The sequence below is a fragment of the Nannospalax galili genome, unplaced genomic scaffold, assembly GCF_000622305.1.
Source record: "Nannospalax galili isolate Female #2095 unplaced genomic scaffold, S.galili_v1.0 scaffold1513, whole genome shotgun sequence".
Lineage (NCBI taxonomy): Eukaryota > Metazoa > Chordata > Mammalia > Rodentia > Spalacidae > Nannospalax > Nannospalax galili.
The window spans coordinates 100563-118418 of NW_008333402.1; the positions used below are offsets into that span (position 1 = coordinate 100563).

At 45.7% G+C, this 17856-nt stretch overlaps 1 protein-coding gene across 1 annotated transcript in view; it reads left to right on the forward strand.

Moving 5' to 3' along the window:
- The window catches only part of Mall (mal, T cell differentiation protein like), a 28226-nt gene extending 10671 nt beyond the window's left edge, over window positions 1–17555 (forward strand). The window contains exons 2-4 of the mRNA XM_008828176.3: window positions 9451–9618; window positions 13620–13742; window positions 15931–17555. Coding sequence (XP_008826398.1) covers window positions 9451–9618; window positions 13620–13742; window positions 15931–15993 — 354 coding nt within the window. The 3' untranslated portion in view covers window positions 15994–17555. The remainder of the gene's footprint in view (window positions 1–9450; window positions 9619–13619; window positions 13743–15930) is intronic.
- The last annotated feature ends 301 nt before the right edge of the window (window positions 17556–17856 follow it).

A 17856-nucleotide genomic window follows, 5' to 3' on the forward strand; every position in this document is an offset into this window, starting at 1 on the left:
TCCCTCTATTCCCCATCTACAGACTCATATACTTGCTAAAATGTAAGCTTTCTAAGACTTTCAAGGGTGTGGATGGTGGTAAAAACGCTGAATTACCTGGTATACATGCTCCTGGCAGGTTAAACAAGGCCTCACTGTCTCCTCATTTCAGCTCCCGTACTGTAAACAAAAGTCCCTCAGATCTGCTTAGTGCCACATCATTCATACTTTTGTACTTTAGTGCATGCCTGGCTGTTTAAAACTCACATAAATAACTACGCACAGCAGTGCACACCTGTTAATTCCAGAACTGAGAAGGAGGAAGCTGAGACAGGAGGATCATGAGTTCAAGGCTAGCCTGGACTACATAGTGAGACTTTGTTTTGAAATGAATTAAAATAAAATGTTCCCTGAGCATAGTGCTGAGGTGACACTCAATGTTCTTCAGTGCAGATATGCCTTATGGAGCAAATGCATGTGCGTGATAAGTAGGGTTACAGTGATGTTGGCCACATGTTCAGCATTGAGATCAACAGTTTGTATTATAATAGATAAGGTGTCTTTAAATAGAAACACATAAAGCATGATTATGTCATGATGTGTTTGCTTGGGACAGTGGTTCAGTATCTGCTGAGAATTCACAACTTCAGATGACAAGAGCCAGCTGTGCTCAGTGTGGTGGCAAACTCCTGGAATCCTGGCACTAGGGAGGCAGAGGCAGGAGGACTGAGAGTTTGAGGCCAGCTTAGACTACATTGCAAGACTCCAAAATGGGGTAAGAGGGGGACTGGAGAAATGGGTCAGCAGAGGACCAGTTTGGTTCCCAGCACCCACATTGGGCAGCTCACAATTGTCTGTAACTCTAGCACCAGGGGATTCAATGCCCTCTTCTGGCCTCCTCAGGCACCTACACTCATACACACACATAGATGATACATAGATAGATAGATAGATAGATAGATAGATAGATAGATAGATAGATAGATAGATGATAGATAGATAGATAGATAGATAGATAGATGATAGATACATACATACATATGCACACACATATACACATAATTAAAAATAAAATATATCTTTTAAAAACTGGAGGGCCCGGGAATGTGGTGGAACCATCTACCTAGGTGCACAAAGCTCAGAGTTCCATCTCCATCAGTGTGGGGAGAGGGGAGGGCGCCAGAACTACGTGTAAGGACTGTGCCTACGAAGGAATGGGACATGTTGGAAACCTTCACTGCTAACATTATTTTATAATCAACTTAAAATATTAAGGTTAAAAAATCATTCCTGCTATTTGATTTCATTAAAATCTCCCTGTAGTTGAAGCATTTTGATTGGACAGCACAAACCCTTAAGCAGAGTCCACAGTAGCAGGAACACAGGTACCTGTTTGAAGGATCTGCCACTGTCTAGGCATTTTGCTGGGGAACTGTCCGATGGGGACTAAAGCACAGCCCTGGGATGGGTCTCGTCTTGTTCTCCCCTTTGTAAGCATGTGCATTGAAGAACTATTGCACACCCTTGTGTATAGCAGCATTAGTCACAAAAGCCAAAAGGTGGAGGCCACACAAGAGTCCCACACAGATGAAAGGATAAGCAAACCACAATACAGATGCCTCTCCACTTACGGTGGGCTTGTGTCCTGATCAGCCCGGTGTAAGCTAAAACTATCATGAGCTGAAAATGCACTGAGTACAAGAACCTACTGCAGGTCCCAGCTTAGCAATGTGGCCCCCTGCAGAGTGTCTGTCATCTCCATCAGTGAGCTCAAGGCAGGCTGGGAGCTGGGGCTCACACCACTGCCCTGGGGCAAGGCAGAGGAGCAGTAGCCTGTGAAGAGCTCAAAATACAGAACTGAAAGTATGCTTTCTACTGAATGCATAGTACTTCTGCACTCGGATAAACCCCAGCAATCCTAAGTTTCATACCACTTTAAAGTGGAGAACATATTTACACAATGGAATAGTAGTCTGTCTCAAAACGGAAGGAAATTCTGACCCTACACTAAACATGAACTTTGAAAACAATAGGCTAAGTGAAATCAGCCAATCACAGAAGGGCAAATGTCATACGATTTGTTTTACCTGAGTTCCCTAGAGTAGACAAATGTGCAGAGAAAACAGAGTGGGAGCAACTGGAGAAAACAGATATTTAGCGTTTCAGGGGAACAGAGTTTGTGTTTTGTTAGATGGAAGCAGTCATCTAACTGCGGGACAGTGGTGAGGCTACATAAGGTGTGAGTGCGGAAAATGCTACTAAATTGCACACTTAAAAAATAGTTAAGATGGCAATATTTATGGTTTTAGTTCAGTTTTTATCCTTGATCTTAACTTAAAGGCCAAGGATCGATACATTTTAGTACAGTGTTTAAAAAGAGGAGAGGTGTACAATGCTCACAAGACCCCGGACTTTATCGTCTGAACACAAGGGACAATAGTTTTCTTCATCTGAGGGGTCACCGTGTCACAGGGAGCCTTGGGGCATTGGGGTTCCCACTGTGGATCATGCCCAAATGGGTCCTTTTTGGGGTCCACTCCTCCCAGGCTGTCAGTGGTTCTGGAAGCCCTAGCTCCCCATGCTGCCTTATGGGCCTCGCCCATTTTTCGATTTGGCCTTTTTCTCTCAGATCAACTTTTCCGGGTTTTGTGGTATGGTCTGCGGTCACCTGAGTACTGGGGAAGGGTGAGAGGGGCAGAGCCCTCATGAAAATCAAGACCGGCAGTAAGGAAAGGAATGTGGTGCTGGCAATGATTTAGACCTACCATGCCAAAATGCCACCCAGCTATGCAGAAAAACCTGCCACCAGGGTCCCCACCTCCTGGGCTCCTCCCCACTGTCAGCTCTTGTTAGCCCCACATGGAACCTGCCCCTGGGCTGGAGCCAGGACTGTGCAGATCTGACAGGAGTGTCTCCTGCTCACCTCCTACACCCTTCTGGGGCTATAACTCAGGTGGTGTCTGTTTCAGGATCTCTCAGTGCTGTACCAAGCCCTTGTTTGCCCTGTCCACTTGGGCTACATTGCCCAGGAGGGCAGATTCTACCCAGAATGCTTTAGGAGCCCCATTGTGCAACCCTGTTTCTTTCTTTAAAAGAAAGAAACAGGGTTGCCTTTAGTTCATTTTGGATCCCTTAAACATGACCATGGTCCCACATTAAAAACATTGTCCCCAGTCAGCTGTGCAGGTGTAATGGTGCATTCTTATAATCCCGGCACCGTAAGGAGGCTGAGGCAGGAGGATGAATCCGAGATCCAAGGCTAGGCTAGTCATGTAACCAGGATTAGAGAGAGGGAAGAAAAAGAAGAGGAGGAGGAGGGGGAGGGAGCAGGGGAGGGGGGAGAAGAAAGGGAAGGAGAGAAAGAGAGGGGAGAAGAGGAGAAGGGAGAGAGAGAGAGAGAGAGAGAGAGAGAGAGAGAGAGAGAAACTGTCCTCAAGTCAACCAGTTCTCTCTGAGGCCAAGGCATTGACTGGGTCAAGGGTCTCAGTCCAAAAATAATCTGTTAACTTGCAAATGCGTAACCCTACGTTTTCTCCCTTATCCACATGAGCTGTAGCATGCTGGGTATCTCCTACTTGCTTTTAAAAACTTTGGGGGCTTGTTCCATTTGGGGAGGTAAACAGTTTTCTTAGTCTTTCTGAAAGCTGAAGAGGGTTCCGCTGTAGCAGGGATAACTTCTTTAATTGATCCCCTCTCAGTAAACATTTGGGTCAATTTCTTTGTTTTCTATAATCAACAAAGATGCAGTAAGCAACTTTGTATATTATTTTGTTTGTGTGTACCATTTGTAGGACAACTTTTTAAAAGTGAAATTCCTGAGTGAAACAGTTTAATTTAATTTGTGAATTAGTATCTAAAATAACAGAGCAGTTGGTGGCAGTTATTTAATCTGGAGTGCCTGTGGACTTCAGCTGTGGGCTGCAGATGACCATTGGGGGGTCTGCCAATCTTCAAATTTGTAGGCAAAAAAACTGTACATGCATATAGGCATGTCTTTCTATATTTATTTATTGTGGTGTATGTGTATGTGTGTATTGCATACATGTAACAAGTGGCAGTTAGCAAACAACTTACAGGAGTCAGTTCTCTCTACTGTGTAGGATAGAATTCAGGTCATCAGACTTGGCAGCAAGCACCTTTACCTACTGAGCCATTTCACTGGCCCTCTGGGTTTATTTTTTCCTGGTGATTAAAAAACTTTCACTGCCTCTGTCAGGAGGGTCTACATCTCTTCAATGACATTGCATTTACCTAGCTGATTGGTCTCCCATTCCCTGCTCCCAGAAATGAACTGTCCACTCCTCAAGAAGACCATCAAGGTCATTCACTTCTCTTTGTATATCCTACAGAATGTCCCTTCTGTCCTTTGTGCCATTTCAAATAATTATAGTTGCCTTAGTTAATGGTTGCCTAATACCCTCCATGTGCCAAAGCAAGACTCATCAAATCCTCCTAGGAGCTGGGTTGCAGGGTCCAGTGAGATCCCCTCCTCTATCTGGTGGTGTCAAGGTTCAGATGGATCACTTAACCTTCTGACAGAGTTGGAATTCAAACCCAGAGGCACAATGCTACATGATGCCCCAATCTGAATGGGGAAAGTGGAAACAACTAAACCAGCTTAAAGTTTCTGGTTCCAGGGCACCATCCTGGGAACTTCCAGCAATGCAGCCTCCCTTACATGCCAGTCAGCATCTCTGGGGCCCAGCCTTGACAGTGGCACTGTCTCAGAGTCCTCAGAGAGTTCCAGGAATTAACAGGACTCAAAGCCCTGTCCTAGCTTCAGCTTTCCTGGATTTCTATTTTGGCTTTGTTGTTTGTTTTGTTTTGCAGTACCGGGGACTGAACCCAGGGTGTAGAACTCGCCAGGCAAATGCTCAACCACTGAGCCACACTCCCAGACCCCATGTGTTTTAGAAGCTCTTTACCCCCATTGTCGTGTTTTCTATTCTTTTCCTTTATTAAGCAGTTTTCAAAAGCAGCAAGCATCCTCCAAATGTGACCAAAGTTGGATTTTTAATTTTTTTAATATTTTGCTTATTTATTTTTATTTTATGTGTATGGGTGTTTTGCCTGCTTGTATGTAAGTGTATTGCCCTGCAGAGGCCAGAAGGAGGTGTCAGATCCTCTGGAACTGGAGTTACCGATGGTTGAAGGTACCAGGAATTGAATCCAGGTCCTCTGAAAGAACAGCAAGTATTCTTAACTGATCAGCCATCCCTTCAGCCCCCAAAGTTGGTTTTTTAAAAGCATGGACTTCAGCTTAGCTGATCCCAGTGCTTGAAGTTCTTATGCCCACTTGAAACTTCAAGAGTCCCATGTTTGGCTAGCAGGAGACTGCTGAGTCCTCTTGGTCTGAGCTCAAAAGCCTGAGGAAGTGTTCTTACTATCTAGTGATACCATGTCCAGGCTCCACCTCCACACCCCAGAACCAGCTCCCATCTTGGGGTGGGTATTCCAATTCTTACATTTCTGCTTTTTGTATGCTTACTTGGCTTTGTTTGTTTTAGGATAAGGTGTCTGGCTGTGTAGCCCAGGGTAGCTATCTTTGACTTCCAAGTGTTAGGATTCATTCTAACTTTAAAAAAAAAAATTTACTTCTATTTAATGTGGCTGGGTGTATTGCTTGCATGTAGGTAGGTGCACCTGTGTCATGTGATGCCCATGGAGGTCAGAAGAGGGCGTCAGATCCCCTGGAACTGGAGTTAGAGACAGTTGCTAGCTCCATGTGGGTCCTGGGAATTGAACCTGGGTCCTCTGCAAGAACAGTCAATGCTCTTACCTGCTAAGCCATCTCTCCAGCCCAGGATTCAGTCTAACTTTTTAACCTAATTTCTAAACACTCTAAAGTTCAGCCCCATCCTACTGTAAAAGGTTCTTTCAAATTTTAGTTTAGTCTTTGGGGACTGAAGCCAGGAGGAATATATATTTTTGTTCATAAGGAAAGTCTCTGCAGAGGCTGTACCAAAGCTCACGTTCTTCAAATGTCTAACCGCAATAAAATATCCTTCTGCTTCAGCAGCCAGCCCAAATCAACTAAAAATATCTCCTGCTCCTGAAAAATGTAAAATGAGTGTTCAAATGGGAGAGCAGCGTAGACTGCCAGGCGAATCTGTAAAGTTAAATGTGAGCGTTTTAAAGAAGTTGAAACAAAGTTCCCAGCCTAGACTATTTGAGATAGCAATGAAACTCCAAACGCCACTGAGTTTTGATTCACTGGAGTTGGTCCTTGGTCCTGGTCCCTTCTCCTGTTTAGAAAGCAGAGGACTGTGGAAGCAGAAAGTAAACAAAATTCCTCTGCAGAACACCAGTTATGAAACCGTAGGACTGTCGAAAAGATCTCCATGTAATTTGAGTGGATTCCCCCAATGCTCGGAGGCCTTGGGCTGATGTAAGAGTGAATTATGGGAACAGGGATCCCCAAACTTTAGCTGGAATTCAGAAGGCAAAGGTCCAAAGGCCCTCTAGTACTGTGGTCATGAGAGTCCCACTGAGTGTTTTAATTCTCCCAGCAGAGCTTGTCTGAGGCTATAGCAGACTAACCTCAGGCACTTGCAGGAGCATCTATCTGCCCCTACCCTCAGTACGAAATCTGCCTCTGAAGACAGTTTCACACATGTCTTCACTGCCTGTTGACCCCAGACCTCAGTCCTCTCAGCACAGATAGTAGTGATGATTAAATTCACAGATACAAATAACATGCACGTGGCAGTGGATGACCATGGCAGCCCCTGATGGCAGAAGGGGTACAGGAATGCCTTTTCAGCTCTGACAAGAGCAGAGGGACAGAGGTACCCTGGTTGACTCCAGAGCCTGACACAGGTGAGCTAGATGTAGCATTGGGTAGAGTTGATGGCTCTCTGGTCTTCCTAAGGGAATTAGAATTGTACAACAGATAAAATGAGGTTGTTTATATGAATAGACTTAATAATTGTGAAGTTCCTGGTGAATGTTGAGGTGGTGGTGATGTTATTACAGCTTCATTCAAATAATGTACACTACCCCCCTCAACCTCTACACTGGATAGCTTCAGTTGTCAACTTAATACACCTGGGTGGAGAGAGCCTCAATTGGGGAATTTCCTCCATTGGACTGGCCTGTGGTCATGTCTATGGGGCATTTTATTGATTCTTGAGTGATATAGGAGGGCCCACCACTGTGGGTGGTGCTATCCCTAGGTGTATGGTCCTGGGTTGTATAAGAAAGCAGGCATGCGCCAGGTAAGTCAGTAAGCAGCTATCCTCCATGGTCTGGGCTCCAGGTTCCTTTCCTGAGATTAATAAGTTTAGCAAATTTTATCATACAATGCCAACATATTAAAAATCAATGATATCACTACCTTCTCTCAATAAACAATTGGGATATGAAATTTGTAAAAATCAATACTATTTACAATAGCCCTTTCTAAATGAAATACTTAGGCACAGATACAACACATTGTGTATAGCCATCATAGGTTAAACCAAACAAAAATTGATTTTAAAAAAAAGAAGTCAAACAAGATCTTAATAAGTAAAGAGGTATACTATGTTCATGAACTGGAATACTCATCATAATGAAGATATCATTTCTCTCTACAATAGCCTATAGACTTAACACAGTAAAAATACAAGCCAGATAGATATTTTAGACATTGACAATGTGATTCCAAAATGTATATGGAAAGACAACAAAACCAGACAAGATTACAAGCTGTCAAGGAGATGAACTGCCCCCTTCAGAAATAAGTCACCTGCACTTTAGTTCTTTTGATTACTGAAGCTTTACAGAAACCTTTGAAACCTGTAATATGATTCCTCCAAACCACAAATTCAGGTGTCATTTTTGGGTCCCACCCAACTCCCTAGCATCACCTTTTCGGCCATCTTGCAAGCCTCTTCCTTTTCATTGTTCAATATTGTTTTATTGCTTCATAAGACATTTCCCTGTGTGCCAACAGGGCACTGTGTGGGTGTAAGAAGCAGAGTGTTTTCATTATCTTCAAGCCTCTGGATCCCCCCACACAACCTCATAACTCTCCCCCAGATGAGTCATAAACAGGGGTGGAGGAGGGTGGGTTCTGAAGGAATGTGGGTGTGGCAAAGGAGTTCAGATTTTTGTACCTGTTGAATTTTAGGAGGTTGAAGAGGCAGGTCCAGGCCTGGGATGAGGCAAGGGAAGTGCATAGTGTGCTATACTTAATAAGATAGTCTCAGGGCTCTGCAAATGCTGAGTCAGTCCCTTACAAGGTGATTTCCAAGAAGAGACATTCAGTAGGCAGTACATGTGTGGGCTGAAGGCCACAGAGAGAAAGGGAAAGGGATGAGTCCTTGAAATCACTGGTCAATGCATGGGTCTAACAAAATTGAGGAGATAGAGAAATAGGGATGCTTCAGGGCATCCCAAGGAAGCATTGGGAGGGAGATCTGCTTAGAAAACTGAAGACAAACCAGCAACAAAATCACACACTGTTTGTGTGGACCTTCTTCCTCTAAGTGCCCAAGTGAGCATTCTACCTGCTGGACATTTCATTCCTCCCCTGGGCTCACCAATCGTGGCCAAGTCCAGCCTCAAAACAAACAAGAGGAGAGCGCAGAGAGAGCAGGGAAAGGGTTAGTTTCCCCATCAAGGGAATAACAAATCCCTGGATAGAGTTAAGAGGCAATTAAACTGGAACCACATCATCCACTGGTAACTGATTCCAGAACATCATCCACTACAATTTGAAGGCTCTAAGCTAAGTGCCTACAAGGCCAGACAGTCTTGCAGTGAGTGACAGGAGCCAGAGAAACGTGACTACTCCAGGAGAAGTCAACAACGGGAGCATGCATAGGACAGCGTGGGGTTGATGGAAAGGAGGAGGTTTGCTAAGAACTCTAGGTCCTTCTGAAAGAAACAATTATAACTCATTCTGGCCTACTCTGAGTCATAGATTTCTCACAAAATATCCCTAAATCTGGAACTTTTCGTATGAAAAATCTTTCTTTAAATAGTGACAACTTATTCAGATAGTTTTTAAAGCTCTATATATCAACACTGCTTTGGCTAAAAGATGTGGACAAATTTGGCTGAAAGTGTCTCTTTTTATAAGGTTGGTCAACCTTGAGTTTTCTAACAGGATTGGACTTGACCATGACTCAGAGGGGCCAGCCTTCTTGTCCCAGTCCCTCCTCATTCCGCATGTCTCCAGTTAGGTTTTTTCTTCTTAGATTGTGTGTGTGTGTGTGTGTGTGTGTGTGTGTGTGTGTGTGTGTGTGTGTTGTGCTTATATATATGTCAGGGGACAACTCACAGGAGTCTATTCTCTCCTACCATACCATGTTAGTACCGGGAGTCAAATTCTAATTATCAGGGTTGGCAGTGAGCACCTTTACCCACTGAGCCATCTCACTGGCCCTCAGCTGAACTTCTAGCCAGGAAGCCCTGCAAAGGGGTATATTCCCCCTGCCCGCAGCAAATCAATGAAGTCCCTTCTTTTGTGCTTTCCTCTTACAGGTATTCGGGTTCTTGGTCTGGACTCTGGTGGCTGCCACACAGGTAGGCAACCCCCTGCTGCAAGGATGGGTGCTGTACGTTTCGCTCACCTCGTTCCTCATCTCCTTCATGTTCCTGATGTCTTACGTGTTAGGATTTTACAAGCGATTTGAGTCCTGGAGAGTCCTGGTAAGAACTGGAGGGGTGGTGCCTCCTGAACTCACATCTGGGGTTGGGATGGTGAGCTTTCCTGGGTGGAGAGTGAGAACCAAAGACCTGGGATGAGAGACCCCATCTGGCTAGACCCCTATGGAACTGAGTCTTCTGATTATAGGGTGTTGATTATTAAGCCAAATGAAAACATTTCTCCTTAAGACTAAACCTTTCCTTGTATCTCCCTCTACTGTCTTCCTGTAGAAATATACATACCTCCCTGAAATTAAGAATATTCTGAGGCTTAGATGGTGATATGTTCTTATAGTTTCCCAGGTACTCAGGAGGCTTAGGCAAAAGGAGAGATTGAGCCTAGGTGTTCAAGGCTAGCCTGGGCAACATAGATCTTGTCTCTTAAAAAAAATCTGGGCTGGAGAGATGACTTAGTGGGTCAAATGTTTGTTGTGCAAGTGTGAGGACCCAAGTTTGAATCCCCAGAGCCCACGCAAAGCCAGGTATAGTAGTATTCATCTGTGATCCCAGTGCTCCCAAGGTGAGATGGGACGTGGGGACAGGGAGAACTCTGGAAACTCTCAGGCCAACTAGCCTGGTGTACACAGTGACAAACAACTGATAGAGACCCTGTCCCAAATAAGGTAGAAGGTGAAAACCGACACCCAAGGCTCTCCTCTGACTTCCACATACAAAAAAATTCTGATGTTTTCCTAAATTTTCTTTATGGCAAAATAAATCGTTAGAACAACATAGAAGAAAATGCTGCCAAGAGAAAAGAAATCACTTCAGTCTGCTCGTTGCAATCACCTTGATAGGTTCATCCTTCCACCTGACATGTCAGTTTTATGCAAAATATATCTACAGTCAGATCACATGGAACAAGTTTGTAAAGTAGCTATTTTCACTTAATATAACATTCATTTTTCATGTTATTATATTGTCTTGTGAACCACTTCAAAGTGCTCTATGTTGAACACGTAAAACGTGAAACTGTGGTGAATTCAGCCAGGTGTGCTGAATTGTGCTCTAATCCCAACATTTGGGAGGTTGAATCGGGAGGGTTGCCACTTGTTTGAGGCCAGCTTGGGTTCCATGATGAGATCTCCATTTCAAAGAACAAAACAAAACAGATAATTGTACTAGAGACTCTTAGGTAGCCATAACCCAGCATTGTCCAGATTTTGCTGCATTGGTTTCTAGGTGTGTGTGTGTGTGTGTGTGTGTGTGTGTGTGTGTGTGTGTGTGTGTTTCCCTGAATAATTTTAAAAGATTTTGTTGTTTTATTTTATTTATATTTTTTTCTTGGTCTTTTTGAGACAGGGTCTCCCTGTAGTCCCAGCTGTCCTGGAACTCACTATGTAGACCAGGCTGGCCTTGAACTCACAGAGATCCGCCTGCCTCTGTTTTATTTTTAATTATGTATGTGTGTCTGTGTATGGATTTGTGCACAAAACTACAGTGCTTACAGAGGCCAGAAGATGGTGTCCGATTCCCTGGAGCTGGAGTTACAGGTGTTTATGAACTGCCTGATGTGGGTACTGGGAACCAAACCCAGGTCCTTTGCAAGAGCAGTAAGCACTCTTAACCAATGAACCATCTCTTTAGCCCTAATCCTCAAATACTTTTAAACATCAAAAAAGCCATCCTCCCATTCCATATACTTTAGGTTGCACAGAAACCTATGCCAACATCCTCACCTCATCTCCTTTATACAAAGGTAGCAAATCTATCTCACATCCTGTTCTCCCAGTTATTTCCCAAACCTCCTTTTGTAGTTGGCTTGTTTGAATCCAGATCCTTACAAGGGCTGCGTGCTGTACTTCTTTCAATTTCTTTAGTATCTTCGGTTAGGCTAGCTGGATCTGGTCTCTATCAGTGACCTCTTGGAGAAACTAGGTCAGGGTTCTGGGAGGGACCATGTTTTGGATCTGGCTGTGTCTTCCTTGTGTGATATGGCATGATCCTCTGGTCACTGAATGGTCTATAACGCAGAGGTCAGCATGTCTGACTACAGTGTTCCATAACAGCTTCAAGGCTCATCACATGTGACCAGCAATAGGCCTTCTCTCAGGGAGTGTGTCAGCCTGACCTCCTCAATTCTTTACTGCTTTTTCCACCCACTGGTTAATGTTCCTATATTAAATGCTTCCCCAGAGGTTTAAAAAATGCAGATTGGCCAGTTGTCACAATCCTTCCAGAGCTGATGACCATTTTTAGTTGCTGCAGGACATTCCTGTTGAATTGAAGAACAGCATTGATAACTTAGTGCCAAGAATCAGGGGCTGGAGGGATGGCTCAGCAGGCAAAAGCACCTGATGCCGAGCCTGACAACCTGAGTTTGATCCCTGGAACCCACATAGTGGAAGGAGAGGACCCACTCCCCCAAGTCCTCTGACCATAGACGTGCTGTGTCATGGTCCACCCAATAATAAATAAATAAATGTAAATATTTTTTAAAACACACATCCAAAGTTAGGAGTCAGATTCACCTGACTCCAACATTACCTGAGTGTCAGTTTCCTCATCTATAAATTAGAAATCATACTAGCAGTCTGTGAAGTCAGCTGTGAATATTACACAAGAGAACATGTGTGTATTGTTGGGACAATGTCTAGCTCAGTGTGGGTCTTCATCAAGCTAAGGTTTAATGCCATGCGAGGTGATGTCTAGGAGACCAGTTATATGCAGGTGGTGAAAGAATTCAAGACAGGTAAAGGCAGAAGTAGTTTATTAGATGCACAGTGGGCAGTCCAGTAGAGAGACTGCAGAGGCATTCTGAGGGACTGCTGTTCAAGTCCTGACTTACCCATTTATAATTGGTCATAATACTAAGCCTCCATTTCCTTAAAATGAGACCAGGAATAAGGACAGTTGTACCTACCTAACAGCAGAATCAAATGAGAAAGACAGCATAGAGCTTGGCATGAAATAGGCACTCAATAAAATTTAGCTGGCATTGATATTATTACAATTGTATATGTTACTTTAAAAAATTTAATCAACTCTTGTTTGCTGCATAAATGTCATATTAGAAACACTGCAAAGAGAGGCTGGGGAGATGGCTTGGTTGGTGCAGTGCTTTCTGTGCAGCTGTGAGGACCTGAGTTTTATCCCCAGTACCCATGTAAAAATCCAGGCATGGGGGCTGGAGAGATGGTTCAGTGGTTAAGAACACTGGTTGTTCTTGCAGAAGACCAGGGTTCAAATCCCAGCACCTACATGGCAGCTGACAACTGTCTGTAATTCCAGTCCCAGGGGATCTGACAGCCTCCTCTGACCCCCGTGGGCATTGCATGACATGGGTGTGCTTATCTACATGCAGGCAATACATGCATACACATAAAATAAAAATAATAAATAAATTTTTTTAAAAATACAGGCATAGTGTTGTATACCTGTAATGCCAGCACTTGTCTTGGAGACAAGAGGATTCCCGGGCTTGCTAGCCAGCTAGTCTAAACTAGTCCTGTCTCAAAAAATAAAGTGGAGAGGAACTAGAGAGCTGGCTTAGTGGTTAGGAGTATTTGCTCTTCTTGCAGAAGACCCAGCCAGTTCCCAGTATCCATATCAGAGGACTTGAACTGCCTATAACTCCAGTTCCAGGGAATCCAATGTTTTCTTCTGACTTCTGCAGATGCCGCACACATGTGGTGTAATTCTAGCACCTGGGAGGCAGAGGCAGGGGAATCTCTGTGAGATCCAGGCCAGCTTGGTCTACAGAACGAGTTTCAGGCCAGCTAGGGCTACAAGGAAACGCTGTCTGAAAAAGACCAAAAAATAAAAAATAAAGGATGGAGAGCAATAGAGGAAGACACTTCTGCAGGCAGAGCTCAACTTCTGGCCTGCACATACACATGTGACATGCACCCACACAGATGCACACACAAACATGTACACACACATATATGTACACACATGCATGTTCAAACATTGCAAAGAAAGAGCAACCTCCCTGCTGCGTAGTGAGAGAGGAAAGTGCTCACCTGAGTGATGGTGATGGTGGCCTCTGCTCTGCTCTCCAGGACAGCCTGTACCATGGAACCACTGGAATCCTGTACATGAGTGCCGCTGTCTTGCAAGCACATGCCACGATCGTGTCTGAGAATGAGGACTCGAAGAAGTACTACATCAACACTGCAGCCTCAGTGAGTAGCTGGGCCTTGCCGGGCAGGGGTGCAGACACCCATGGCTGAGGGTACTTATTACATTAACTTCAGTGCTGCTGCCTCAGGCATTTTAGACAACTCTCTCAAGCTGCAGGACAGAGGATGACGGAGACTCTGTGTGTGTGTGTGGGTGTGTGTGTATGCCCAAGCTTCAAGAGTGATCTCTTGCCTTGCATTTCTCCACTCACCCTTGTTTCCCCCATCTCTAGAATTTTGTTTTTTCCCCTAAGCAAATACGAATGAGTTTCTCTTTCCTACTGGTATCTAACAAGAGCTCCGGTTGCTGTGCGATGGAGGCCAAGTTTCTGGGCACAGCTGACTGTTTCATATCCTTTTGTTTCAATGACACAAGTCCATGGGGAATGGCATTACTGGGTAATGGAAGCCAAGGCAAGGTGCGTCCCAGTAATCTGTGGAAAGAGTAGAATGCCCAGATAGTAGTGCCCCAGGCTGCAGGCTACTGAGCATGCCTGTCTCTTTCTCCAGAGTTGAATAGCGCCCTCGTGTGGCAAGAAGTTCACAGCACCAGACTCCACCTCTAGGGGGCCTGGCCTGCATCCTTGAGGAAAACTCCCAAAGCAGGACTCCCAGAGTTCCTGGCACCAGTAGAGGGATGAAAGATCATGACCTCTGTCAGGCTGGTGCTCCCACATGATCACCCAGAGATGACAGAGGCAAGGGCTGATCTGGGGACTCTGTCCTCAGAGTAAGAACTGGGTACTAGGCAAGCACTTGTAGCCCTGTGGGGAGGTAGAAGATTGATCAGCTACCTTCCAGCCTGCCTGCCTCCTTCCCTTCTTGTCAAGGTACTCAGACTTCCTCAAACTCACAATTGCAGAAATGGCCTTCTGACGGCCTCCCCACTGCTGTCCTTGGGTATACAGATACTCTCTCACTCAGAGCCTTGGCAAGGATGCCCACATCCCAGGTCAGCAGGGTAGCTCCTGCCTCCTGGCCTTTTCTGAAGTGCCAGCCTCTCCAGCAGCCCCCACCCAGCACCTGCTTCCACCATTCCTGCTTCTCTCTCCTGGGTCCTGCTCCACTCTGAACTAGGTGTGCAGTACCTGCTCACTTTCTGCTTCCTGTGACCTCTGTGAGACAGGTGCAATCTGTTTATATCTGTGACAGATCCTCACTTACATAGCCAGGCCACCCTCAGATTTGCCATTTTCCTGCTTCAGTCTCCAGAGCCCTGGAACTAAAGGCATGTGGCATTACGCCTGGCTTAGGGGCAAGCATTCCTTAATGCCTTGCTCACTGTCGTAGCAATGGTTATTCTTCAAGTACAGCAGGTGCTTAAAGGCTATTTGTTGAGTGAAGAGTGAGTGAATAAGAATAGACGGTGAGTGGACAGTGGGACAGTGAGGCTGGAGAGGCCACCTGACCTGGATGCTAAGGGTGATGGCCCCACCCTGAGAAGAGAACCATTGTGTCATTTTAAGCACAGTTTTAATCATGGCCATGTTTTCCTGTTGGGGACTAGCTAAGGCCCCTGAGAAGTCCTGGGGAGGGATGATGATGGCTGAGACAAGGGAGCTGGATATGCCAAGAGCTAGCCGGGAAGTGAAGTCAGTAGACTTTGGGGCTGGCTTTGGCCATGGCAGGTGAAGGAAAAGAGTGGGAAAGATCTCAGGTTTCTGGAATCCATAATTGGAGGACATGAAGCTCCTAGGGATGACTGAGCTTACAGGCTTCAGGAGGTCAGCAGGAGCCATTAAGGGCTTGAGGGGAGTTGAGACACCCAAAAATAGGTACTCAGAGCAGAGTTCTGGACTAGAAAGTGCATCTGTAGGAGTACCCAGGGCACAGACGTGCAGACTGAGATGTGCCTGGGAGAGGGAGCCCAAGGAGAGAGCTCAGCCTGACACAGGGTCCAGGGCAGTGTGGGGGAGGAGAACTGCCTTAAGGCCAGATGGTGGAGTCCCAGCTTGCAGGTAGAAGAGGTCTAGGCAGCAGATGGAAGTGAAGACATCATAATCGGAACAGGGCAACAGGAGAATGGGGCCCTAGCAATGCCCAGGGAGGGGACACACCCAGAGGAGGCAGTACCTGGCCTATGGTTTCTCTTCTTAGGCCAGGCACGGGAAGCAAGGCTGGTTCAGGGTCTGGAGCCCTTTCAGTGAGGGCGGACCCTGCTGACCCTCTCTAATACTCTGTCTTCTTCCAGTTCTTTGCCTTCATCACCACCCTGCTCTACATCCTGCACGCCTTCAGCATCTATTACCACTGAAGTGCTGGGGAGCCATGCCCAGTGAATGCTCTCTGAAGGCCCAGGTGATTAGCTCCGAAAGCAGGCTTCGCCATTTGCCATCTGGGTGACAAATGGAAGATACACCAAGCCACCCAATGGGGTCAGAAGCCCATCTTTCCAGAATGTGTGAGAAGACTCACTTGGACACTTTCTCTTTGGACACTTTCTCTCCTTATGATGAATATGAAAAAGCTATTTTTCCTTTTCCTAGGAAGATAGCTGCCTCTTACAATTTCCTGACCTAGGAACCCAGCTTTTCTAGAAAACTAACTTGAAGCCTTCACTGTTCAAATTTCCAATTTGGCTACTGTCACATCTATTTAGGGATTTTCTCCCCTCAGCAATGGTGCTTCTACAGTAGGTTTAGGAAATATTCAATCTTATTTTCTTAAACTGCAAAGGCTCTGTGAAGAGCTAACACCCGTGCACATACCGTTTCTGCTCTGAGGCAGTGCTCCAGACCTGCCCTCCTCCTCCAGTTGTGGCCAGTCCCTTTGCTCCCCCAATGTCTCTGTCCTTCCCATAGTCATCTCTGATACACCTGCCCATCACTTCCCAGTAGTTCACAGGGGAGAGGAATATATGTGTGTGATGTTTCCATGGTGATGCTGGACCACACTGCGTAGAGGCTTAACTACCAGGACAAGAGCAAGTACACTGCCCATCTCTTCTTCCATCCCACCCCCTCCTGCCACTGTGTTAGGATCCAAGGAAAATCTACATAAAACCAATACTGAGGGTAGATTTGTGAGAGGAATAAGTGATTGGGGTTGGGGGTCAGAAAGAGAAGAAGTCAGCCACTCGGGAACTGCAGGAGTCCATGTACCTGTGTTGGGCCTCCAAGATCAACCTCCTAAGGACTAGATGCTTCCTTGTCCTGCAGAAAAGACTTCAGCAAAGGAGATTTGGATATGGTATCCACAGATTTACCTCTGGGCTCCTCCCAGAAGCACAGAGAAGAAGCAGTTGTCACATCATTGTAGGAGCTGTGAAAGGACCCCTCGGGGGTCTATGCTCACAGCTGTTGCCCCCCTCTTCTTGGGGGCCCTCTGGGTAGAGCTCCTCTACAGGACTCCCCAGGATTCATCCTGGAAGGACATTTGCGTATCGGGGCCATTTTCTAAGACCAGGACTTGTTGCACAAACAAAAGCATCAAATCAAAGTGCTTGACTTCAAAGCAAGTCAGGCCCTCCATCCTATCCCCATCTGCGAGGGTCTCAGCCCTTTGCCAAGGGCCTCTGCATGGCTGAGTTTCCTGACCCAATAGGCCAACAGGACACAGCTTTGCAACTGCCTAAATAAATTATTATGTAAAAGGGACTTACTTGCTTTAAATGAATCTAACTTTTCTCCAATCCAGGGGTTGGGGGGAGTGGACAGATGGACTTGGCTTCACTATGGTTTACTAGTCACATACTAATTGCCCTGATATCTTGAAAAGCCACCATTTATCTCCCATTTTGTAGTCTGGCAGCTGTCTGCAATGATCACCGTTGATATTTACTGAGTGGCCACATGCAAATAAATGATGTTTATAAAATAAAAAGTGTGAAGTTTGTCAGGTTGATCTTGCTGGTCGCTGGTCTCAGCCATCATTTTCTGAGCCTACTTGGCAGTGTTGCCAAACCCACACCTAGAAAGGTTTTAAGCCTTGACATCTAGTCCCCAAGGGCAGAAGTACAACCACCCTGCCATGCCTGCCAGATGAGGCAGCGTCTGTAACCAGGCCCTGGGTTGTGTTATCACCCATCATTTGGGAGCAAATACCCAAATCCAAAGTCAAGCAGCGTAGATACATTTGGGGCCCACTAGCCAGGGCTGGGAGAGGTGGAGGGGCCTCA